The sequence below is a fragment of the Balaenoptera physalus genome (assembly GCF_965194825.1).
Source record: "Balaenoptera physalus genome assembly, chromosome: 6".
In the NCBI taxonomy this organism is placed as follows: domain Eukaryota; kingdom Metazoa; phylum Chordata; class Mammalia; order Artiodactyla; family Balaenopteridae; genus Balaenoptera; species Balaenoptera physalus.
In genome coordinates, this window is record NC_138885.1 from 54040538 (window position 1) to 54067806 (window position 27269).

General features: G+C 34.2%; 1 protein-coding gene across 7 annotated transcripts in view; it reads right to left on the reverse strand.

The window, feature by feature from the left end:
• Positions 1 to 27269, reverse strand: part of BAZ2B (bromodomain adjacent to zinc finger domain 2B) — a 307588-nt gene that overhangs the window by 144285 nt on the left and 136034 nt on the right. For 5 of the 7 annotated variants that reach the window (XM_082464828.1, XM_082464827.1, XM_082464832.1 and 2 more), the window contains exon 2: positions 8202 to 8266. The exons of the other annotated variants lie outside the window; for them this stretch is intronic. In XM_082464828.1, the coding sequence (XP_082320954.1) occupies positions 8202 to 8247 (46 nt within the window). In that variant the 5' untranslated portion in view covers positions 8248 to 8266. The remainder of the gene's footprint in view (positions 1 to 8201; positions 8267 to 27269) is intronic. 7 annotated transcript variants of the gene reach the window in all.

A 27269-nucleotide genomic window follows, 5' to 3' on the forward strand; every position in this document is an offset into this window, starting at 1 on the left:
TTTAAAATAAGAATCTATGAAAGGGATCAATTTCCTTTGCTGCTTGACACATTTTTAACTACTACGGTAAACAGTCAAGCAATTACATCCCCAAACAAAAGTGGGCTGGCAATCAGGTGCTCTGGTTGCAGCCTGTGAGCTGGGGTAAGTCTCTGACAATACCTCTACATAATAGTTTCCTTATCAGAAAAATGATGGGATTGAATTAAACTAGTCCTCAAATCCATATCAATTTGATGAAAAAGAACAAAACAAAACAACAACCAAAAACCTTCACATTGCATTAACATATTTAACAATTTAATTCCTCATTTCCCTTATCCTCCCTACCACTTGCCTTCGTTCTATCTTCAAATGTATGTCATTCTAAATACAGATTTCTGTTAAATCTTTAAAGATTTACTCTTGTTTTATTATACCTCAAGAGACTTGATGATGAGAAAATTAGCCAAGAGTAAAGCACTGATTTTCATACTGCTCAGTAAATATCTACTCAGGGAGTAAACTTTTCCATCCAAAGGATTAAGTATTCCTTTGCAATGAGCTATCTGTGAGGAAGAGGTTATCCTAAGATATAAGAAAAGATATAAAAGAATATCAAAGAAATATTTGAACAAGATTTAACATATACAGATCAACTAAACTGTAGGTAGAGTCTGTGAATTTAAATACTGATGAGAATTAACAATTTCTAAAAAGGATAGAAATATTAGAAGGATCAAAAGAGAGACAATGTCTGATTAATTGATCCTTTCACCTACAAATGCAAGGGGTCCCAAAGAACAAGCAAAAAGACCCAAATCTTTGCTTAACTAAGACACACAATTACAATTAACTGAAATTTCTAAGACATTTCTGGATAGTAACTGAGGCGGATAAGTAACAGATTGAAAAAATAAAACAGGGTAACAAACCGAAATCAAGTAACTCTATGTAAAATATCTACATATACTGAGAAGTCAAGGAAAGAAAGATGCCAAGTACTACATGACTTATAAACTAGAATAAAAACTCCCTTTCAATGGGGAAGAAGCAGAGCTAACCTAACAGGGAAAACGGCACGCTTCTTAAAGAACAAAATGAGCCTAAAAGTTTATGAACACCAATGCAGAAATATTTTTATCCTGGTCACCTTAACTCTATCTAATATTATCACTCTCCTGTTCAAAAGTCTTCAATTTATCCATATCACACATATGGGTAAAGATATACGTGAAGAATATTTATTATAACATATTAACAGCAAAGACTTTTAAAAACAAAAAATTCCATCAGTAAGAAACTGTTAAATTATGGTACTATGCAGCTGTTACCAAAGAATGAAGTAGATCTAGACTAGCTAATCTGCTGAATGAAAAGAGTAAAGTGAGGAAGAATAGAAATAGCAAGATCTCATGTGTGAAAAAGAAAAAAAGGGATATATTCTCATGAATGTATGCTCAGAATATTTCTGGAAAAATATATAAGACACTGGCAACTGTGTTTCCTTCTAGGTAAAGAGACTACGGAATTAATCTAGGATGAGAGAATTCTTTTTCACTATATATCTTTTTCTTTTTTTTTAACCACTTGAATGATTTACAATGTGCTAGTATTAATGACAGTTAAACTAATTTTTAAAAAAGATTTCTACAGGTTTGTTATTGCAAGAAATTATCTTTCAGAATGTTGTGCAGAAGTCCCAGTTCAAGATGGTGACATAAGAAAATCCCAAACTCACCTCCTCCCACAGCCACACTGAGCCTACTGCTATATATGGAAGAATTTCCTTTCAAAAAAACCTAAAGTCTGGGTGAATGATGACTACACATTGGGCAAACAAGAAGAAAAACACATCAAAGAGGGTAGGAGAGGCTGGGATGCAACCCCACCATAAACCCCACCATTGATGCAGCAACCCACAATGCAGAAGGAACTCAAAACCTGGAGCTTCTTCCTGAGGAGCTGAGGGTTCAAAACCCACACTGGGCATCCCATACACTTGAGACATGAGCCCCTAAAATATCTAACTTTGAAAACCAGTAGGGGTCCTGTCTCGAGACCCACAAGACTGTAGAGATCTGAGAAAGTCCTCTGAAAGAACTCACATGCTCGGACCCCGGGGCCCAACTAAGAGGCCGTGTATGGTGTCCAGACTTAAAAAATGAAGGAGGCTCTCACCTGAGGGGCAGACACCTAATTTAACACACACATCTAGGAGGATGTTGGAACACTCACCAGGGATGCAAGCTGCATCTTCACATTTTCCCTTTGCTGTGCTCCAGAGCACCAGTATCTCCAGGAAGGTGCCCCAATTTTGGTGGGTATCATCTAGGGGACACCTCTACATCACCTGGTTCTGGTGGCCAGTAGGGCTTATGCTTGTGGGTCCCACAGGACTAAAACCCATGAAGAAAGAGTTCTTAAATAGCTACCACCTCTAGGGCACAGCAAGAGACAACAGACCCAGGAGCTCAGTCTTTCTCTGAAGGCCTATTAGCTAATCATCATGCCTGTGGACTGAGGGGCAGGCTTCTAAATAAACACGCATCTGGGGGCTGACTGTAATCCTTTCCAGACACCTCAGAGGGCAGGGCTTATCTTCGTGTTTACCCTCTGCCATGCTTCACAATGTCAGTGTCTCCTGGAGGGGAACATTACAAATGTCTGATGCCCTGGATTTTATGTCTGGTGGCCCAGTTTTTGCAGCTATCACCCAGGGAACACCCTTTATCACCTGGCTCTGGTGGCCGGGGGGAGGAGGTGAACATGTGTGTGGGGGAGGTTGCATTCTTGCAGCCTATGGGACTGTGGCAGAGACGTTTCTGGACAGGCTACCATCACCATGGCACTATGCAGACAGTGAACTGAGGCACACCCCCCCAGTCTTTCTGTAAGAAGGCCTCTTTGCTTGTCCTGAAACTCTGGCCTGAGGGGCAGACTTCAGGTCTGGCACATATTTAGTGGCCTACAGACCTGCTCTCAAGGAATGTAAGCTGTGGATACCATCTTGGCACTCTCCCACTGCCTTACTCCAGCTTGCTGGTAAAACCCAGAAAAAAGCTTATATACTCATCTGGAGGTCTGACTTTTGTGATTGCTGCCCAGGAGACACCTCCAGATCACCTGGCTCTAGTGGCAAGCAGGGCTTATATTTGTTCTCCCACAGGACTGTATATATTTGCATACTTATAAAAGCAGATGTCTGAGGGTCTAGGTGCTGAGATCCTCCCCTTTAGGACAGTGACAGATCTTAGAACATTCTCAACTGCTGAGAGCTATTAAAAATAGGCTATTTGGACAAGCACAAAGGTTGGAGAGAAAACCAAGAGCTGAGGCAGTGTTGAATAACAAAGTTCATCTCATACTAGAGGCCCTTCCTTCAAGAATGGGAGAGGTGGTTGTTTCACCTACTATATAGAAACCAACACAGAGGGTCAAGCAAAATGAAGAAACTGAGGAATATGTCCCAAATGAAAGAATAAGATAAAACCTGAGAGGGAAAAAAGCATAAAATCAGAGATAAGTAATGCATGTGATAAAGAGTTTAAAGCAATAGTCATACTGATACTCACTGAACTGGGGAGAAGAATTAACTCAGTGAGAACTTCAACAAAGAGATGGAAAATATAAGAAAGTACCAAACAGAAGTCACGGAGCTGAAGAATACAAGAACTGAAATGAAATATACACAGGGTGGGGGTGTGGGGGGAGGAGGTGCAACAGTAGACTAAATGAAGCAGAAGAAAGAATCAATCAATTTGAAGACAAGCCTGTGAAACTCACCCAATCAAAGCAGCAAAACAAACAACAAAACAAAAAGAAAAACAATGAAGATAGCTTAAGGGACTTATGGGACAACATCAAATGGACTAACACTCACATGATATGAATCCCAGAAGGATAAGAGGGAGAGAAAACTTATTTGAAGAAATAACGGCTGAAAAATTCCTAACCTGGGAAAGGAACAGATATCCATATCCAGGAAGTACAGAGAGTTCCAAATAAGAGGAACCTAAAGAGACCCACACCAAGACACATTATAACTAAATATTAAAAGTTAAAGACAAGGAGAGAATATTAAAAGCATCAAGAGAAAAACAATTTCATGAACAAGGGAACTGCCATAAGACTATAAGGAGATTTTTCAGCAGAAACTTTGCAGGCCAGAAAGGAGTGACAGGATATATTCAAAGTGCTGAAAGGAAAAAAATTTCCAACCAAGCACACTCTATCTCACAGTTATCATTCAGAAGTGAAAGAGAGATAAAGTTTTCCAGATAAGAAAAAGCTAAAGGAGTTAAAACTGCCTTATAAGAAATGTTAGACACTTCTCTAAGCTGAAAAAAATTAGTAACAAGAAAACATTTGAAAGAATAAATCTCACTGGAAAGGTAAATATATAATAAAGGTAGTGGATTAATCACTTATAAAGCAAGTATGAAGGTTAAAAGACAAAAGTAGTAAAAAAAAAAAAAAACTATGATTATAATAATTAGTTAAGGGATACACAAGATAAAATTATGTAAAACAGCACACCAAAAACATAAAATATAGGTGAGGGAGGGAGAGTAATAACGTTGAGCTCTACAATGAAATCAAACAAGTTGTTATCAACTTTAAAATAGATTGTTATGGATGTGAGTTGTTTTATGTAAGCCTCATGGTAACCACAAAGCAAAAAGCTATAGTAACTACACAAGGGGAAAAGAGAAAGGAATATAAGCATACCACAAAAAAGTAATCAAAACACAAAGGAAAAGAGCAAGAGAAGAAGAAAGGAACAGAGAGGAACAACAAAAACAGCCAGAAAGCAATTAACAAAATGGCAACAAGCACATATCTATCAATAATTACTTTAAATGTAAATGGGCTAAATTCCCCAATCAAAAGATGTAGAGTGGCTGAATGGATTTAAAAACAAAACAAAACAAAAAACCCACCTATCTATATGCTGCCTACCAGAGACTCACTTAAGACGTTGGGACACACACAGACTGAAAGTAAAGGGATAGAAAAAGATATTCCATGCAAACAGAAACCAAAAGAAAGCTAGAGTAGCTCTGCTATACTTATATCAGACAAAATAAACTTTAAAACAAAGACTGAAATAAGAGACAAAGAAGGATGTTATATAATAATAAAAGGGGCAAGCCAACAAGAAGATTTTATATTTGTAAATATATATGCACACAACATACCAGCACCTAAATATATAAAGCAAATATAAAAAGACCTAAAGGGAGAAATACAAAGCAATACTATAATAGTAAGGGACTTTAATACTCACTTACATCAATGGATAGATCATCTGGAAAGAAAATCAATAAGGAGATACTGGCCTTAAATGACACATTAAACCAGACGGACTTAACAAATATTTATAGAACATTCATTCAAAAGCAACAGGATATGCATTCTTGTTAAATGCACATGGAACATTCTCCAGGATAGATCATATGTTAGAACACAAAATAAGTCTCAATAAATTTAAGAAGATTGAAACCATGTCACACAACTTTTCCAACCAGAATGGCATGAAACTAGACATTAACTAATTACACAAGGAAAACTTGAAAATTCACAAGTAGGTGGAGATGAAAAAATTTGCTACTGAACAACCATGGGTCAAAGGAGAAATCAAAAAATATCTGAGACAAATGAAAGAAGAAATGTAACACACCAAAATTTATGGGATGCAGCAAAAGCAGTTCTAAAAGGGAGGTTCACAGTGATAAATGCCTGTTTCAATAAACCAGAAAAGTCCCAAATAAATAACCTAACTTTATACCTGATGGACCCAGAATAAGAAGAACAAACAAAGCCCAAAGTTAGTAGAAGGGAGGAAATAAAAAAAGATTAAAGCAGAAATAAATGAAATAGAGAGTAAATAGACAAGAGCAAAGATCAATCAAAGTAAGAGCTGGTTCTTTAAAAAGATAAACAAGATGGGGAGTTCTCTGGCAATCCAGTGGTTAGGACTGTGCCTCTACTGCAGGGGGCCCAGGTTCAATCCCTGGTCAGGGAATTAAGATCCCGCAGCCGTGCACGTGACCAAAATAAAATAAAATAAAATAAACAAAATGGACTGACCAAGAAAAAAGAGAGAAGACTCAAATAAATAAAATAGAAATGAAAGAGGAGACACTACAACTAATACCAAAGAAATACGAAAGACCATAAGAGACTACTACAAAAAATCAAACACCAACAAACTGAACAACCGAGAAGAAATGGATAAATTCCTATAAACATGCAGCCTACCAAGACTGAATTATGATGAAATAGAAAATCGAACAGACCAATTACTAGCAAGGAGATTGAATGAGTAATCAAAACTCTTCCAAAAAGCAAAGGTCCAGTACCGGACAGCTTTACTGGTAAATTTTATAAAACATTCAAAGAAGAATTAACACCAATCCTTCTCAAACTCCTCCAAACAATAGAAGAGGAGGGAACTCTTGCAAACTCACTTTCCAAGGCCAGCATTACCCTGATACCAAAAGCAGACAAGAATCACCACAAGAAAAAAAATTATAACCCAGTAACTCTGATGAACATAGATGTGAAAATCCTCAACAAAATATTAGCAAACTGAATTTTAAAATACACTGGAAGGATCATACACCATGATCAGGTGACATTTATTCCAGGAATGCAAGGCTGGCTCAACATCAGCAAATCAGTCAATGTGATACAACACATTAACAAAATGAAAGATAAAAATCATATGATCATATCACTTGATGCAGAAAAAGCATTTGACAAAATTCAACATCCATTTATGATAAAAACTCATCAAAATGGGTATAGAAGGAACATAACCTCAACATAACAAAGGCCATAATGATAAGCCCACAGCTAACATCATACTCAATGGTGAAAAGCTGAAAGCTTTTCCTCTAAGATCAGGAACAAAACAAGGATGCCCACTCTTACTGCTTTTATTCAACATAGTGTATTGAAAGTCTAACCACAGCAATGACATAAGAAAAAGAAGTAAAAGTAATCCAAATTGGAAAGGAAGACGTAAAACTGTCAGTATTTGCAGATGATATAATACTACATAGAGAGAAACCTAAAGATTCTATCAAAAAACTATTAGAACTAATAAATAAATTCAGTGAAGTTGCAGGATACAAAATCAATACACAAAAATTTGTTGCGCTTCTATAATCTAATAACAAACTATCTGAACTAGAAGTTTAAGGAAACATTCCATTTACGAGTGTATCTAAAAGTATAAAATACCTAGGAATAAATTTAACCAAGGAGGTGAAAGACCTGTATACTGAAAACTATAAGATATTACAGAAAGAAATTAAAGAGTACACAAAAAAATGGAAAGATATTCTGTGCTCATGAGTTGGAAGACTCAATATTGTTAAAATGTCCCTACTACCCAAAGCAACCTACAAACTCAATGCAATCCCTATCAAAATTCCAATGGCATTTTTCACAGAAGCAGAACAAACAATCGTAAAATTTGTATGGAACCGCATAAGACCCTGAATAGCCACAGCAATCTTGAGAAAGAATAAAAAAGCTGGAGGCATCATGCTACCTAATTTCAAACTTTATTACAAAGCTATAGTAATTAAAAGAACATTGTATTAGCCTAAAAAGTAGACACATAGACCAATGGAACAGAACTGAGCCCAGCAATAAACCCATACATATTATGGTCAACTAATTTATGACAATGGAGCCAAGAATATACTATGAGCAATCCTACTTCTGGGTACTTATACTAAGACAACGAAAACACTAACTTGAAAAGACATACGGACCCCCATGTTCACTGCGGTGCCATTTACAATACCCAAGATATGGGATAATCCTAAGTGTCCACTGACGGATGAATGCATAAAGAAATATTGTGATAAATAAATATATAATGGAATGTTATTCAGCCATTAGAAAAATGAAATCTTGCCATTTGTAACACCATGGATAAACCTTGAGGGCATTATGCTAAGTGAAATAAGTCAGAGAAAGACAAATACTGTATGATCTCTCTTATATGTGAAATCTCAAAAACAAAACAAAACCAAGCTCAGAGATACAGAAAACAGATTGGTGGTTTCCGGAGGTAGGGGGTGGAAGAGGGGTGGGAAAAATGGGTAAAGCAGGTCAAAAGGTTAAAAGAAGTAAGGGGTCAGACATGATAAGGGGTCAAGAACATGTACATAACTGCGGGGAATAAGAATGGAAGAGTGTACCCTCGTGAGTGCAAGCCTCAGCAAAGATTTCAGCTCTTGTGAGCATATGAAGTTAGGTTACAGGCCTGGAACATAGAAAAAAAAAAAATCTTTTTAAATTGTATTTCATTCTTTTACAACAAGGGTCCTGTTAACACTTTCATTTTAAACTCAGGACTATAGGATTTTTATTGTACCTGATCAATTTTTACAACACAGAATTACTCATTTGATTTATGACACAATATACAAGCAATAGCCTCAGAATAACAATACCAAAATTTTAATAATACAAGAATATGTTCACTGAAAACACAGTAATTTTGGTCCTCAGACTATAGTCCACTAGGGACATATAGTCAAATTACAATATTTAAGTCACCTTAAATAGTTCTCCTCTGTGTGGTTATACCTTTAACTAGATTTTAAAAATCAAGTCTTTTCATTAGATTTCATTCCAAATTTTATGGACATCATTCAACTAGACAAGCAATTCTGATGAACCAAAGACCAATGTATCAAAAGCAATGTCTAAATCTGCACAGTCCAATATGGTAGACATTAGCCAACCACACGCAGATAATTAATCTTAATTAAAATGAAATAAAATGTAAAAGTCACACTAGCTATATTTCAAGTGCTCAACAGATATCACATTATCATTACAGAAAGTTCTGTTGTATAGCACTTGTCTAAATGATACTCTTCCCTCAGACACTGAAACCTTGCTTAGTGAGGTAGCCTGCTTCATACTGAGTAACTACAGCTGTTAAAACTGTCAAAGCATGAGTTGGCAGCCTTAGGGCAGATACTACCTTATTAAAGTTTTCTAGAGGAAGGTTGATGGACAAGAAGTTATCTGGGTCAGCAGTTACCTCCATGAAGAAACTGAAACTATTATCATGCTGTCGTGGTTTGTTTACAGAGCATACTACCAAAATATTGAAAATATCGTTAAAATCACTTGGAGATTATTTAAAATGGAGCTGAGTTATTTATAAACTATTCACTTAAAAACTTGAACTATTCACCTAGAAGGTAACTTCAAATAACTCTCTTGTTACATCTTGCACTACTTCTTAAATATTTCCATTAAAATATCCCTAACACAATTGTGACATCAATTATACAAAGTTTAACCATTTATGAAAACATTCTATGTTCAACCTTTCAGACAGCACTTATTAAACCATGAAGGTTTTTATTCTATCTGCAACATTGTAGGTCCAATTATTATTTGCAGAAGAGGTGATACACATATACCTGCTAAAAGTTCTCAATGTGTTTAGTTAGAGACAGAATTTAACAGAAAAAAAAAAAAAAAGTGGCTTCATAGAACAGGAGCAGATACAGGATTTCTTTGCCTGGGTTTTCCCTTGCCCCTCCACTGATGCTGATGACACTCTGTATAGGTAGGATCTTTCAAGAGTTGGAAAAGAAGCTAAAGACTTGGTGAACTACTACTCTTTATACTAGAACCTATATCAGAATTTCAGAAGAACCCACTACTCCAGTGAGAGAAGATAAATAATACACAGGAAACACTGGCTACCAATCCTAAAATTTTAAGTCATTCCTATTTACTGAATTCTTTAGTCCCAGTTGCAGCCATATTTTTAAAACTGTGGGTCATAACCCATCAAAGGGTCATGAAATCCACATAGTAGGGTCATAAAAAATGAAATATTCTGGGTTGCTGTCAAAGAAGCTTGAAAAACGCTGATCTATGTGGCTTCCCAGTAACGTACAGTTTTTACAGGCAAACACAGAAGGATTTTACAATCCCTAGTCATACTAGATGATATACTGGAATGATTACCACTATATATATACTCTTGTGTGTGTCTGTGTGTATACTACTACACTAGCAGAATTCATGCTTTTTGTAAACAGTCCATTAAAGTGAGAGTGGTTATACAAAATTCTTAGAATTCCTTTAGGACCCAGGGACCTATACTGTTAATTTCCCAGCCTATGACAAAGAAATATGGGGCATTATATTTGCTGGGCACCTGGGATGCCACCTAAATACTAGTCTTCTACTCTGCACACTCAGCTAATTAAGGATAGATCAAAGTTGTTTCACCCAGATGCTATAAGTGACATCAATTATACAAAGTTTAACCATTTATGAAAACATTCTATGTTCAACCTTTCAGACAACACTTATTAAACCATGAAGGATGCTAGGTGTTTGGGATATAACAAATAAGTTAATTAGGTTAAGTAGTCTACTTCAAGGTTTTATAGTCTAATAGGTTGAAGCAATGGTGGAAATCTAATCAAGGCTAAGTTAAACAGATTCTTACTTGCAAGAAATTGAGCTATGTGACTGTCTCAGTGATACCAGGTATTGAAAGATGGTATAGACTTAGGAGTTGGGGTAGTCTTTTGGGGGGCCATATGTGTAGATGAGCAAACAGTCAAGTAGGAAAATAAGTCAGATATGCAGTGGAAAGATATCACATTTATTCTTTATTTTGTTAACGATTAGGTATATCTATATTAAAAGCTACACATTTTCTCATATTCAGGAAAATAAAAAAACATTTAGTATGAAAAAGTAAAATGCTTCTGAAAATAAACTGCCATCCTAGAATCCAATTCTAAGTACAGATTTATAATTGTTTTATTATATACAGGATATTTATATACTTTTAATTATTCTCTAAGGATTACATTTATGGTTCATCTATACTTGTTAATTTTAATATCTACAGAGACCACATGGCAGTATCTCATATTACAGTAAAGTAGGAGAAAGAGATGAGTATCCGAAACTATATATAAATTTTAATCAAAGAAGAAATACATTTAAAAAATTAATACTACTGAAGTTAAAGACAATGAGAAATTTGAGAATTCTAGTAAAATTTCAAGGAAAAATTATTTTACATGAAGGATTCATTCTCTCTCTGCCTCTTATAGCCAGTCTATTGCTAATTCATTTAACAACTATTATTGATCATCTACTACAAAATTATATAATGGCTTAGTTGCTAGAATATAAAGATGAATGTCATAATCTTTCCCTTATAAAAGCTCATCATCAAATAATTTTCATTTCACTGTTCTCACCATAATTAAATCCAAATCTAAATTACTACAAATTAAAAAAATTTTTTCTAGTAAAGAGAAATGTATGTGCTAACTTTACAAAATTCAGAAAATATGTTAAAAATACAGGAAGAAAAAATTTTAAATCCACCTCCTCACATACCACATAAAAGTGGGAAAGAAGAGCTAGGGTGATGAGAGGGGTGGGCAGGCAGGGTGGGAGTGCAAAAGCTTAAGATTTGGGGGAAATACAACATCACTGATAGACTAGACAACAAGGAAGAAAAAAAGATCTCAGCCTTGAAGTAATTTTTATATGATGACAGTTTCCCTGAAAGCAAAATTCTACCCTTCACCCACATCCAGGATGTAGGAGGTCTATGCCTCACTGAGATTTCCCTGCGCTTCACTCATGCTTCCTCTTATACAGACCATCTAATGTACCAGACAGGACTTCTTGCTATTGAGGTAATCCTTGACCCTCAACAATGGGTCATATGACCCCACTCCTGTGGTCAAAGCTGTCTGAACCAGACATTACCCAAGGAGATAACGGCTGACCGGAAATCTATGACATGTGTTAGCTGCCTCTGAAAGATGCTATGATCTAATCAGACTCTCCCTGACACATGTCTTAACTAATAGGAGGGGAAGTTGTTGTTGAGTAGGAGATCATAAAGGCTATGGGCCTAAAGATATACAAGCTAAAGAAAAGTGGGTTGGGAAAAATGTTGAAAGAATACATGTACAGAGAGGTGAGTGGTCCTGAGAGAGAGGAGATAAGAGTATGGCCAATCTCAGGTTCTTTTCCTTAGACTGCCTTTTTGATTTTTCTATATTCCCTGAGACTTCTCTGTAGCCTTCCAAGTACCTATCCTTTTAATTGAGTTTTAGTGGGTTACTGTTATTTGCAACTGAGACTGGTAGAAAACTTCCTAACAACAAATGTCATGTTTAGTCTTCTTTTGTCATCTTTACTCATGCTATTTACCTATTCTGTTTTCCCTTTCAACAATCTAAATACTATATTCCTCCAAATATAGGCCCAAGAATCACTTTATCCATAAAGCTGTATCTGACTAATCCTAGGCCACAACTTCCCATCTTTGAACTATAGAGCACTTTAGCTTCTACACAGGAAGCTACTAATTACATGGACTGTATTTGTTTTATGAATTCACTGTATTATTCAACACATAGCCAGTATGTCTGCTGAGTCTTAGTTTCTGAATCAGTAAAACGGATTAATTACACCTCCTTCAAAGAGCAATTGTGAAGAGAATGCTTAGCACACTTCCTGCTAGGTATTTTGTTCTTAAGTGTTTGGCCAAAATTCAGAAGCAAATATCTTTATTTTCTTCAAACTAAATATACAAGAGTGAGAAAATAGCTCATTAAAAGTCAATACTATTTCTTTCATAAATTCAGTGTGAGCAAAAAGAAGTTAAAAATGTCAAGAGCATTTTCATTTCCAAGCAGATTTCTTCCACAGGTAAACCTGAATAGATGGTCAAGAAGTATATTAGAGTATCCCCTGTCAATCTGCCTCTCAAAAGAGTGTTATCATTACTTTAGCTTTAGATAATACTAAAATTTAAGTTTTGTTTTTAGATACCAGCAACACTTTCAGTTTAGTTTTTAGATAAGCAAAATAGTAAAACTGCTTTTTCCTGAGAAGATAATGCATAATTTTATAACTTTCATTATTCAAAAAATTACTTTTGTTCAGACTATAACTCTTTTTTTTTAGTAATTTAAAGACCAAGATTTCTCCTTTATGACTTCAGTAATTTCTAAAAATTCACAAATAGTTACAATAATTCCCTACACCATCTCTTCGCTATAAAACTAAGTCAAATTATGCACTAACATCCTTTCAAATACGCCTCTTCCATTTTCCTCTTAATTTTTTATTATTTTCTGAACTGCATATAGATTGTCCATTTCTTATTGTACTGACAGGCCAAAATATTAATATAATAATACTCCTAACTTTTCATTTGGAAGATTCAAGACCCTTCAAAACATTGCTCAGAGAGAATTTAACTGCCTACTTTCATAATACAAGGCTCTAAGTATACATCCCAAATGTGTCTTAACATGACCTGCACTAAATACATGAAAACATCATTTAACTGTTAAATATAGTGATAAAATAAATACAACTATAAGCCAATGTTTTAGTATTTCTACAAAGTAAAACAAAGTACCAACCCAATAATAAGATCATTCTAAAAACAAGCATTAAAGTGATAAAAAAATTTAAGTATCCTTTATAAATAGCTTACTGATTACTAAAATAAATGTAGTATAATGATAGAACCATATATATCTATTGAAACTACAAAACTGTCTGTACTTTAAATGCTTATCTGAATATTCCACTTCAAATGTTCAAAAGTTAAGAATATTTGGGTTCCTCAAAAGGCTAAACATAGTTACCAGATGACCCAGCAATCCTTTTCCTAATTATATACCCAAGAGAAATTAAAACATATGTCCACACAAAAACTTGTACACAAATGTGGAAATAATTCAAATGACTATAAACTGATAAATAGATAAATAAAATGTGCTATATCTATACAATGAAATATTATTCAGTAATAAAAAGAATGAAGTATTGATACATGCTTCAACATGGAAGAACCTTGAAAATGTTATACTAAGTGAAATAAGCCAGTCATAAAGGACCACATGTTGGTCCTTTAAAGGACCAGTCATAAAGGACCACATAATTCCATTTATATGAAATGCCCTGAAAGGGCAAATTTATAAAGACACAAAGTAGATTAGTAGTTGCCTTGGGCCATGGGACTGTTGAGGAAAAATGGGAGAAGACTACTAATGGGAACTGGGTTTCTTTTTGGGAATGATGAAAATGCTTTAGTTGACTATGATAATGGTTGCACAACTCTGTGAATACACTAAAAACTGAATTACATACTTTAAATGGGTGAATTGTATGGCATGCGAATTATATGTCCATAAAGCTGTTAAAAAAAGAACATTTGGATCTCATGTTGATAAAATGCTATTTGACTTAATGCATTCTCTATTGAAATTTTAAAATCAGTATTCTCAATTCTAGCCTCCATATTCAAAACTAAATGTAGAATGTCCCTAGTATGACCTTTCATGTTTCACTTATCAAACTCAGGCACTCATCCATTTAGTTAATTTTACATCACTCTCCCTCTCTCCCTTCTACCTCCCTCCCTCCCTCCCTCCTCTCTCTCTCTCTCTCTCTCTCCCTCTCTATAGAGATAGAGACAGAGAGAGAGATAGAGACAGAGACAGAAACAGAGATAGAGATAGATAGAGAAATAATTTTTTAACTTGCTAAAGTTACATTAATTCAGTTTGGGAACTAACAGGTTTATCCAACATATAAGCTCCTAAGTACTTACCAGACTTGTTCCACAACTTCATTCTAATAGTCACATGACTAGCTAGATTTTTATAATAGAGAGATTTAACAGAGATAAATAAGCCTGAGATTCTAAACCACAGATTATTCACTCTCTTCTGCTGACTCTGATTCCTAAATATCTTCTCTCTATTCCCACCATCATCTTAGTATAATCCTAAGTCAGTTCTTACTGGAAATACTGCACGAGCCTTCTAAGAGGTTCCTCTGCTTCTCTTCTCCAATCCTCCATGCAGACACAGTAATCCTATTTATTTTAATAGTAATCTTTTTAATATAAAAATCTGATCCTGCCACTCTACCACTTAAAAAAATCTTTCATTATCTCTACATCAAATACACGATAAAATCCCAGGTCCTCTGTTTGGCATAAAGAGCTCTTCTTAATGAGGTCTGTGACTTCATCTTTGGTCTCACTCTCTTCTCATACACTAGGTAACTAAACTTCTCGCCATTTCCCCAAATATAATATGGTCTCCCATGCATCCATGCCATGTATTTGGTACATGGTGTTCACTTCCCTCAAATGTCCTTCCCTTATTCCCTGTTAAACTCCTATACATATTCTAGGTTTCATCTCATGTTATTACCTACTCTGGGGAACCGTTCTAATTCACTGAGTAAGTCTTAGGTACTCCTTTCTTGTTGCTCTCATATATTCCCTAATTAAAGCACTTACAACACTGTACAGCAATTTTCTGTTTTGATATCTGACTTCCTACCACACTGTGAGATCCTTGAGAAGCAGGGACTACTGCTTATCACCTTTACAGCCTTAAACCTAGAATGTAAGACCTCAATAAAAGGCTTTGAATGAAAATGTATAATAATCATTAAAATTTATATGGAACTCGATAATTTACCAAAAAAAGTATGTGCATATATTCTCACTTTACCCTAACGACAAACCTTGAAGTAGGTAGATCTGGCATTATTACTTCAGTTTTACAGATGAGGAATTCTGACTTAATATCTATCATCAATTGCCAGTCAGTTAAAAAAAATGAGAAACTTAAGACTGCGAAAAGTCTCTCCTTACTTCTTATAAATTGTTTATGTAGGAATAACTTTAAAGTAAGTTTTCTTAAATATACTTGTCAATAACTATACAAACTGCTTATAAATTTTCAGTTTCTGAAGTAGAAAAATGTTGACCAACGAGGCCTACACATTTCCTTTAATCTATCACTCCAAAGTCAACAACAAATATTAAGGACCTGTAAGAGGGACAGACATATACTTGTCAATCATGATCCTAATTTTGAACCCACTCTCCTGTTTCTACTTGATTCTACTCTAGTGCTGTCACTACTATCAACTTTTCATTCTTCCTCATTTTTCTGATTTGATGGTTTCATTTACTGTGTAAGACCTTGGCTTCCCTTGAAAACTATTTTGATACCCTATACTAACTCCAAAGTTTCCCGCTGCTTTGTTGGACACCACCCATAACCTTGTTAAAGTTAATACAAAGTAGTCTTTATCTTGCATTCCAAGTCTTTTATCACTTAACCTAATCCCACTACCATAATAGTAGAAAAATTTACTCATTCTTATTTTCAAGCAGTACCCACTCTGTTTTAAGTATAAATATTAACTTATCCTTTTTGGTCTTCTGTAATTTTGTACTTAGGAGCAACACATTTTATCATTGTTTATGTTTTCTTATCTAAAATATCAATTTTTAGGTGATTATAGATCTTCTAAATAAATAGCAGAAAGGTTTAACAATAACATATTTAATAACTAACCTCACCTCATCCTCATATCCCCAAATAAGAGTAAAATAACAAGGAAGAAAAGAGCATAGGGAATAAGGACGCCTGAATTCCATTTGCAGCTATGATACTAATCATAGCATGTGACACTGGGCAATTTAACATCTCTAAACTATAGTTTTCCCATATGCTTGGGACTTTACTTTTTTAAATACACCAGTAATGCTCCTTTTTTTTTTCTTTCTTTTAACCTTCTCCTGAAAGTTTAGTTCAGAATGTTCAAATGTCCTGTCACGTTGCCTTCTCCATGAGGCCTTTCCTGGCCATATTATTTAAAAATCAGCACTACATCACCAGCACCATTTCTCCTTAGCACTTATTACCATCTAAAATATTTCATTTATTTTTCTTATTTGTCTGACTCCCCCACAAGACTATTGACTAATATATCCATTTTGTTCACTACCGTATCTTCACAAGCCTAGAATAGTCCTGGCACACAGAATGTGTTCAAAGAATATTTGTTGAATAAATAGCTGAAGACCTCTTTAATTCCAAAAATTCATTCACCTAAAAAAGTAAATCAGAAAATCTCTTCAAAAAGTTTCCACAAACTGGTCAAGTAAATTGAATACAATAAATGTCTATACTTTGTTTTAACTTTGTCTAAATATATAAATATACTATAAATGTGATAATTAAAGGAAAAGCCTCACTCTTGATTAGTAATTTACCCTACCTATCATTCAAGAAACCCGACTTGTAAAGCACACAGTACAGAGTGTCTTCTGTTGGCACCTAGTCCTCATTTCTGAATTTTAATGAACTGTTGAAACCCAAAGAAAAAAAAATGTAACTTGCCATTCATGTGACCTATTTGTGCCAATAAACTCTTTTCCATAGTTATACCAAACTTCTAAATTCACTAAGGTAAGGAGTTAGGGTCTACTAGTTCATTTTTGTTAGCTAATTTTACTTTACTTAAAACATAGCAACACCCTGGGGTCAGGTGAGTCACGTTTGTTTTATGAATCTCACTGAACATCTCTCTCTTAAGACGTATATCGGAGTCCCATAGAGGATAGATAAATGAGATTCCACTCAGCTTACACAATAAGATACTTTTTCACATAAATATAAAATACTATATACAAATACATAAAAGTACAGGTCTAGAATATTCCTCTAACAAAGTTTCACATAAATATGTTTGGGTCTACTCTTCAATCTTATATAAAGGTTATATTTTAAACAAAGACACAGACAGCAAATACGTTTCAAAATCTGTCTTAGTAAACAGAACTTGATTTACAAAGCTACATGTTTATTATATAAACACTATCAATTTATTTTAAATCTTGATGAACAGGAGGAGTAACATTATGAAAATGATTTACAAAATATCCACAGATAAAACTAATAAGCCACTACAAATGAAGGGACTCATCTTCTTAGAGAAAATTTTACCAATTAAAAAAATCTTAATTTAGAATCTAGTGAAACAAAGGAGTGTATGATTTATTTCACAGTAGAAGACAATTTGGCATAGTGCCTTCAACTACTAGGTTTTCAAATATTTACTGTTAAATGAATTTTTTACTACAAAAAGTTTTACCCTAGACTTTCTTTAATGCAATGATTCTCAATCCTGGCTATATATTAGAATCACCTGGGGATTCTTAAAAATATTTACGTACATGCAGAGCCCAACTCCAGACCAATTATATCAGCATCTCTGGGGACGGGGGCTATGCTATGCATTAATAATTTTAGAAAGCTCTGTAGGAGATTTTAATGGGCAAGGAGGGTTGAGAATCATTGCCACAGTGCTTTACAAAGCTTCAGTTCAACATTACTAGATAATATCAATTTGGGGGTTCAAATGAAAATAACAATCAACTAGTGTTGACTGCACTGTTGGCCTGGTAGATAATATTACTAATATTAAGGATGCTATAAGTCTGACTAAAATGGAAAGAAAAAAAGAAAAAGATCTGCTAAATGAGGTGGTGAGAGGGATTAAGATGAGTACCAGAAGAGTAGGAAAAATATACAGACAGCCTGGAAAAGAAGAGCACCATGAGAAAATGGGAAAAAAATAGAAATAATCATCATCTTAAAGTCCAAAAGCCAAGTGGGAAAATAAAAATGGAATAATTCATACAGTAAATAATTGTATACAGCAAATAATTCATAACAGCAAATACATGTAAAGGGAGCTTCTATAATTGGCTTTACTGTTACACAAAGGTTCTAAATAGGTATATATGCATAAGCTAACTGAATATTACAGACTGTCTACCCTGTATCCAGGGGAGCATTCAGAGTGATTGGTAACAAGGGCAGGTATGAAACTTCTAGCCATCTTCCTGTCATAGTAAGGACAGAGAAATCCGAACCAAGGATCTCTCCTTCCACTTCTTCTCAAAGAACTCTCATAGGCGCTGGCTGGTACGTCCTATAAGTAGATTATTTAAACTGAGTTTTACATATACACTAGGCATACTGAAAGGAAGTAGGGAAACGGGACCGCCACTCCTCCGAAAAAGTTTCTACAAGGACAAGTGACTATCTGGGTAAGGCTCTACAGTTACCCACAAATCCCTTACCAGGTAGCCCTTACCATGGTCTATCACTTCTTCAGGCTCCACCTCACCCACACACAGAGGGAGCCAGGATGATGGGAGGGTAACTGGACCTAGCAATGGAACCTATTGTCCCAGATATTCAAGAGATTTGAATTGCAATTTGCCATATTATACTAAGATAACTGAATATCCATAAAGTTCAGTTTCAATATCATGTCTACAGAATGATTAATGAAATAAACAGATTAGAACAAACCAATCTTCTTAGGCAATAAAGATTTTAGAAAAGCTTCCAGAGAGGGAAGATAGATACAGACTTCTATAAGCTGTTTATTAGGTGGAGGAATATCTCCCAGTACTTAGGTAGTAATTCCACAAAGAAACAGATAGGCCTGTTTCAGGAAACACCCCAACCTTCAGAAAGGATACTATTAATACTTAGGCTACAGTTTAGAAAACAGGATCTGCCTTTTACAAACTATATATTTATTATAATACAGGGCCAGCAAGGGAAACATCATTAGCACCAATGTCCTGTTCTCCACTTCCCAATTTTTGAGATCCTAAAAACTTTCCTTTTGGAGTTAGAGATGAATAACTGAGAGTACTGAGTCCATTTCCACCCTCCGTAAGTTGTGTCCCAGGACATGAGGAGGTTAAGAAAAAGCAAAGGGAAAGAATGAGGTAAGTAAAAGAATCTTAACAATATAAAATATCCAAAGAGGTTAAAGAGTCCAAAAATTGGCACTATTAGTAGGACTGATAAGTAATCCATCACTCACAAACAAACCCTTTGTTCAATATCAAGTATGATACTTTACAGGATAAGCCAACAGAGAAGTCATGGTATTCCTAATAAAGTATCTAAGCTATGGTAATGAAAAATCATAGATTCCTGGGGTCCCCAATTAAGTTTTGGAATTATAAGAAAAGAGAGCTTTCTGGCAGATGCTAGATGGCCATCAAAGAAAAGCTGGATGGCAGCAAGGAGACCTCAATGTTCCTGAGGACAAAAAATTGAGGTTTTCTTCTAAAATGTAGCCTGATATGCTGAAGAGAAGCCCAAAACCTTGAGAAATCTGCCAAGAACTCTAGAAAAAGTTTATTAGGCTGACTCAGTAATAAAATTCAGAATTCAAATCACTACAATAGAGTAACGAGATAATAGGAATTCTGGCCAATCTTGGAAGAAGGAAGATAAAAAGGGGGATCTGGGAAGAGGAACAGGCAAACAAAGACACTCCCCAGCTGTTGACTCATCCACATTTGGTGTTACACTGGAAAAGGCCAGTGTTTGCGTAGTAGGCAAGGGCCACAAACATACCTTGAACACCACTCCATCCAGTCTGATAGGTTTACCGGTGACAAGGTCTGAGGTAGCATCCTGGAAAAACTGATAGGTGTGGAAGACTTGGAGAATACGTCAGAGACAAACAAAGACATTAACTCTAACCATACTTCCTTAGAGGACCTTGAAAAGCTTTCAAAGTGAATGGAAACATTACTTGTACCAGTAAAGGGTAGGATTCTTCAAATTGGAATATTAACCTCCAAGTCTATTTGGACAGTTTTTCCTTTTGTTTTTTGTATGTAAAAAGTGTAGAAGCACTAGACTCTAGAATATAACCTCTCAAGAAATGGCAATAAAGAAATTATATATAGAAAGAAAATTAATTCCAAATATTAGGTGAAAACTAAGACTTGGAAAGGTATTCTTCCTAGAAAAAAAGCAGTGGTATCTCTAAAAAAATTTCATTTGAATTTCACATAAACTAGTTCCAGAAAGTTCTAAGGCATTAAGTCTATTTGAGTGTGTGTCTACATGTTCATCAGGGATTAATTTGATTTTGGAAAATTAGATGTGTTTTTCAATCAGTGCACTAAGATACTGGGAATAAAATTAGGTCTAGGATTCATTTGATGCTTCTGACCACATGACCAGTAATCTTTTAAAACTGAATGATAAAAGAATAATTAAAAGAACAAAAATGAGAAGGGACAAAGTAGATAACAGTTAGTTATACTAAAGGTACAGATACTTTCAAAAAGAAGGAACTTAAAAGTTTGAAAAAGTGAGGTTCAAAAGGGACATTGTTTCTAACTGGAAGTAGAGATATTTTGAAATAGAAGTAATAGCAAGATGGGATTTCCCTGGTGGTCCAGTGGCTAAGACTCCACGCTCCCAATGCAGGGGGCCTGGGTTCGATCTCTGGTCAGGGAACTAGATCCTGCATGCTGCAACTAAAAGATCCCGCATGCCGCAACTAAGACCTGATGCACCCAAGTAAATAAATAAATATTTTTTAAAAAAAGAAGTAATAGCAAGATAATTTGATTTCTACTATGGAATATTACACAGCCTAATAAATACTCCTATCACCAGGGTGCAGCAAGTATCTTGAAAAGAAAGCTGACTTCAGTGGTCTTTTTTTACCCTCTTTTAATTTCTTTTTTTTTTTTTAATTTATCTTACTGTCGTAAGAACACTCAATATGAAATCTACCCTCTTAACAAATTTTTAAGTGTACAATACACTACTGTTGACTGTACGTACAATACTGCACAACAGATATCTAGAGCTTAGTCACCTTCTTAACTGAAACTTTGTGCCCACTGTCTAGTAACCCCCCATTTCTCCTTCCCCCCAGTCCCTGGCAACCACCATCCCACTCTTTGATTCTAATAAATGTGACTATTTTAGATATTTTATATAAGTGGAATCATGCAGTATTTGTCTTCCTGTGAGTGGCTTATTCCACTTAGCATAATGTCCTCAAGGTTCATCCATGTTGTTGCATATTGCAGATTTTCCTTCTTTTTTTAAGGTCAAATAGTTATTTCACTGTATTCATATAACTACATTTTATTTATCTATTCATCTGTTGATGGACAGTTAGGTGGTTTCTACATCTTGGCCACTGTGAACAGTGCTGTAATGAATATAGGAGCAGTAATATGTCTTTAAAATTGTGAGTTGAATTCTTTCGGATAAATACCCAGAAGTGGGTTTGCTGGATCACATGCTAATTCTATTTTTAATTTCTTGAGGAACCTCTATATTATTTTCCTAAGTGACTGCACCATTCTACATTCCCACAGTGTGCGGGGTTCCAATTTCTCCACATCCTAGCCAATACTCACTGTTTTTTGTTTTTTGATAATAGCCACCCTGAAAGGTATGAGGTAATATCTCATTGTGGATTTGATCTGCATTTCTCTGATAATTAGTGACATTGAGCATTTTTTCATACCTGTTGGCCATTTGTATGTCTTTTTTGGAGTAATGTCTGCTCAAGTTGTTAGCCCATTTTTAAAATCAGACTATTAGTTTTTTACTATTGAACTGTAAGAGTTCTCATATGTTTTGGAGATTAACACTTTATCAGATATGTAGTTTGCAAATATTTTTTCCCATTCCATAGATTGCCTTTTCTCTCTGACAACTGTTTCCTTTGCTATGCAGAAGCTTTTTAGTTTGATGCAGTCTCCGTCATTTATTTTTGTTTTTGTTGCCAATGCTTTTGGTGTCATATCCATGATACCTTTGCCACGATCAATGTCATGAAGCTTTTCCCCTGAGTTTTCTTCTAGGAATTTTACAGCTTCAGATCTTACATTGAAGTCTTTAATCCATTTTGAGTTGATTTTTGTGTATGGTGTAAGATAAGGGTCCAATTTCATTCTTTTGTATGTGGATATGCAGTTTTCCCAACACCATTTGTTGGAAAAACTAGGCTTTCCTTATCACATATTCTTGGCACCCTTTTTGAAGATTAGTTGACTATATATTCATGGATTTATTTCTGGACCCTCTATTCTGTTCCTTTAGTCTATATGTTTGTCTTTATGCCAGTATTATACTGTTTTGATCACTGTAGCTTTGTAATATATTTTTATATGAGGAAATGTGATGCCTCCAACTTTGTTCTTCTTTCTAAAGCTTGATTTGGCTATTTGTGATCTTTCATGGTTCTATATGAATTTTAGAATTGTTTTTTTCTATTTCTGTAAAAAATGCCATTGGGATTTTAATAGGAATTGCTTTCAGTCTGTAGGTCTCTTTATGTACTATGGACATTTTAACAATATTGTCTTCTAATCCCCCTCCTTAAATTTTCTATTTCACTAAGTTTTTGATCCCTTTAAATTCTTTACTTCCTTAGCTCAACAATGCCACAATAAAAATTTTTTAAAATATTTTATCTAATTATTTAATTTTCAGTAGGTTATCCAAAGTATTTAAAAGTCTACCACAATTCTGTACTTAATAGACTATTGTCTTTTTGGTTTTAACCAAGTGGAAAATTATTTCCCAAAAGTTTTTCCCTAAGTCTAACCTTTGTTGATGATTTAGACACCCCATAACCTTGTTCTCTGTTCCTACTTAGGTGTGGAAAGACTCACTAAGCTCAAATCAATATTAAGGAATTTGTCTCAGAGGTTTGAACAAAGAAAAAAAAAAAAATATTCCATGAGTTATCTTGTGTCAATTTTCTCAAAATTGCTGGCTATTTCAAACTCCCTATGCATCAAATATTCACATGTACACCCTTGATGAGAAATATCTCTCTGATATCCTAACCAATATTCTTACCAGGAAGACCCATTACATCTGCTGTTACTATTTCCATATTGAGTTCACAAGCGTGATTCATTACTGTACGTGTGCTTGTGATATTACATATCTCTCCTAGGGAAATTTGTAATTAGGTCAAAGAGTTTCCCTATCCCAATATTGCTTCCCATTTCCTGGGTCATATGATCTTATCAAGCCCATGAAATAAGCTTCTTTTGGCTTAGTGGTCCCTCATTGATATATGAAAATATAGGTAAACACTGTTTTCCTAACTCACATTGAATTCCAGAATTTATACTTTGAGTCAGTTTTTAAATGTCAACTGAAATATCTCTAGTTTTTTGTCTCAGACTTATATAAAATGTTAGCCTATATGAAGTAAATAAATATAAAATGACTAAATAGAATATATTGGAATATTTTCCAGTTAGATATAATTAAGGGAGATTTTACTTTACAATGCAAAAAAGGCAACTAAAAAACTAAAAAAGAAGTATCTTAAAATTGGGCAGAAATAAACTAAATTGCACTAACTACTTATGGAAATGTCTGTACCTATCTATTTATAATAGATGCCTAGGGACTGAGAAATAGATATTTGGTGACCATGTTTTATAAACTATTAGAGTAATATTGAGATAACATACAACCCGAAGGTTTAATTATTTTATTAAAATTCACTTTAAGAGGTAGCTCTTTATACATACACATTTTCTCATGTGTAACACATGGCTTTCTGTTTCTTTTCTTTCCTTGCTGCTTCTAAAAAAAATATATGGTATTTACCAAAGTCAGTATTCATTCAGCCTAATTTTTTATATACTGTATATCTATAGTATAATAAAATAAAAATTAATGCTTGATAAGACACTTGCTATGGAAAACAGTTTGACAGTTCCTCAAAAAGCTAAACATAAAATTACCACATGACCTAGCAATTCTTCTCCAAGGTACATACATACCAAAAAAAATTCAGAGACTTGAACAAATATTTGTACATCCAAATGTCCATCAATAGATGAATGGACAAATAAATGAGATATATATATATATATATATATATATATATTTATATGTTTGTATGTATATATATATATATATATAATATTTATTTATATGTATAATGGGATATCACTGAGTCCTAAAGAGCAATGGAGTTGGGATACATGCTATAACGTGGATGAACCTTGAAAACATTATAGTGAGTGAAATAAACCTGACACAAAAGGACAAATATTATATGATTTCACTTATAGGAAATATCTAGAATAAGCAAATCAACAGGACAGAAAGTAGATTCAAGTTTACCAGGGGCAGGGGTAGGGAGAAATGGAGTTAGTGCTTAACAGTTACAGAGTTTCTATTTAGAGTGATGAAAATTTTTAGAAATAGGCAGTGGTGATGTTTGCACAACGTTTTGAATGTAATTAATGACAATGAATTGTAAACATAAAAAGCATTAAAATGGCAACTTTTATGTTATATATTTTTACCACCACTTCAAAAATGTAATAATGTAATTTACCAAAAACCATTGGCTTGTACACTTTACACGGGTGACCTGTATGGTGTATAAATTATATCTCAATAAAAATGTTACAACAATTAATGTTTGAAGTCCCTCTTCAATATTTGAAGCTCAGGTCTCTTTTCCTTAAAGAAGCCCTCCCTGATCATTCTACGATCTTCTCTTATTATCAACTCATAGTATTTTACTTGTTTATATCACTCATTTAGCACTTAATTTCATCCTCTTTTTGAAATCTCTGGTGTTTTTAAATTACTATTACACATTTAATATTTGATTATGCTTTGTTTACAAAACAAGATTAGCTGCTCAAATTATCAAATCAAGACTCATACTTAATATTTGTTTGTACTTTTTTTTTTACCAAACAAGATTAGTAGTAGCTGAAATTGTCAAATCAGAACCCAACAGCCCTCTATCATCTTCAAATTATCAAAAAATATTTCAATTTTACACATGCACATATCCATTAAGTAAGAATTTCAATAACAACTGTTATTTCTGGGAAAAAAATAATCAGAATACTCATTCCCTGGGCACTCCAATGAATCAAGGATGTAATAGACTTAGTTTTATAACTATTAAAAATAGGTAGTAGGATACTTTTAACAGAAAATTCTGTTTGACCAATCATTTTTCTTTTTCCCCAAATGAATTAAAGATACCATCCAAACAAAAAATAAAAAAGGTGAGGAATACACATTTAACATATATACAAGTATTTTTATGTCTAAGTAGAACTGTACAGGATATATACATTTAATCCTGAACAGGATTAAATAAAATACGAAATTACACAGACAATTTAATTATAATAAAAAAGGTGTTTGGGGGCCAACCAAAAGTTTTGTTTACTTAAAAATCTCATTTAATGATTATAGTGATCTTAAAATAAATTATACATAAGAATTTGGGGTATAATGATGAGAGAGAAGGAAGACTTTAGAGAAAAGAATAGGAAGAATTAATATATATATGATATTCCTTTGGAAAACAGCATAAAAACTTGAGAAATATATATAGCACACTTGGGATAAAGTTATATACTTACAGAACAGAGATACAAAGGCTAGGTAAATTTTCTACCTATGTAGAAAATTAGTATATGCTTAAAATGATCTTTGAGGCTTATAGGCTATTTTAATCCACAGCAGGGTTTTCTTTTTTTAATTGGTACTTTGAGAAATGCATAATATATGTTTGCTAAAATATTTCTTTCCTGCAGAATGTCTGAATGATTTGCTCTTAAGTATGTCTTTAAAAACATATCATAAATGTAAAGAGCATTAGCTCACATGAAATATAAGAAATAACATATTTTGATCTAAAGGCAAAAGGTTTAAGTTTTTAAAATATGGCATCATTACCTCAAAAGTAAATCTATTTCAATGAACAACTATATTTCTATTCCTTACCAAAGTAGAATGACTTATGTTCACTTTTACAGAGAAAATACCCAGTGGCATCTCAGAGAATATTGCTTTTCCAGCCAGAAATACAGCTATTTATCAAATTCAGTTCCCCAGAAAACAGTCAATAAAGAGAAGGAAACAAAAAATGGTTTCCATCAGACAAAATAAATGAGTTAAAACTCATTCTTCATTAATTGGGAAGTCCTCATACCCTTTATCTCCAAGGCTTCATAAATTTACACATGATCCAACAAGCTTGGGTTGAGATTCCCAAAGTCACAGCATATTAGAAAGAGGGATAAAGATGATGATGATAGCAGCTGTAAGTTTCTAAGCACATATTAAGCACTACACATGGGAACGAGGGCCAGGAATGCAGAGAGTATCTGTAATAGGAAACTGTACTGAAAGCTGTTAAAAAAGACCAACAAATGGCTTGACTCCATGACCAAGAATCTACAAATCTTATGTCTCAAGGGTATCATTATGCTACAATACAGAATAACTAATGCTCAAAAAGACAACTCCTTGAGACCTTAAACAAATGTTTAACACTTTGCAAGGTTAAAAATATACATTTTTAAAATAAGGAGCATGGACAATACAATCTAAAGACCTAGATTTGAATCCAGACCCATCACCTAATATGTCAATGACCTTAGGCAATTGTAATCTCCTTCAGACTCAGTTTCTCCAAATGTAAAATGGAAATAAAATTTACCTTACAGCATTATGGTGAGAATCAATATATGTAAAAGCACCCAGCACAACCCATGAATA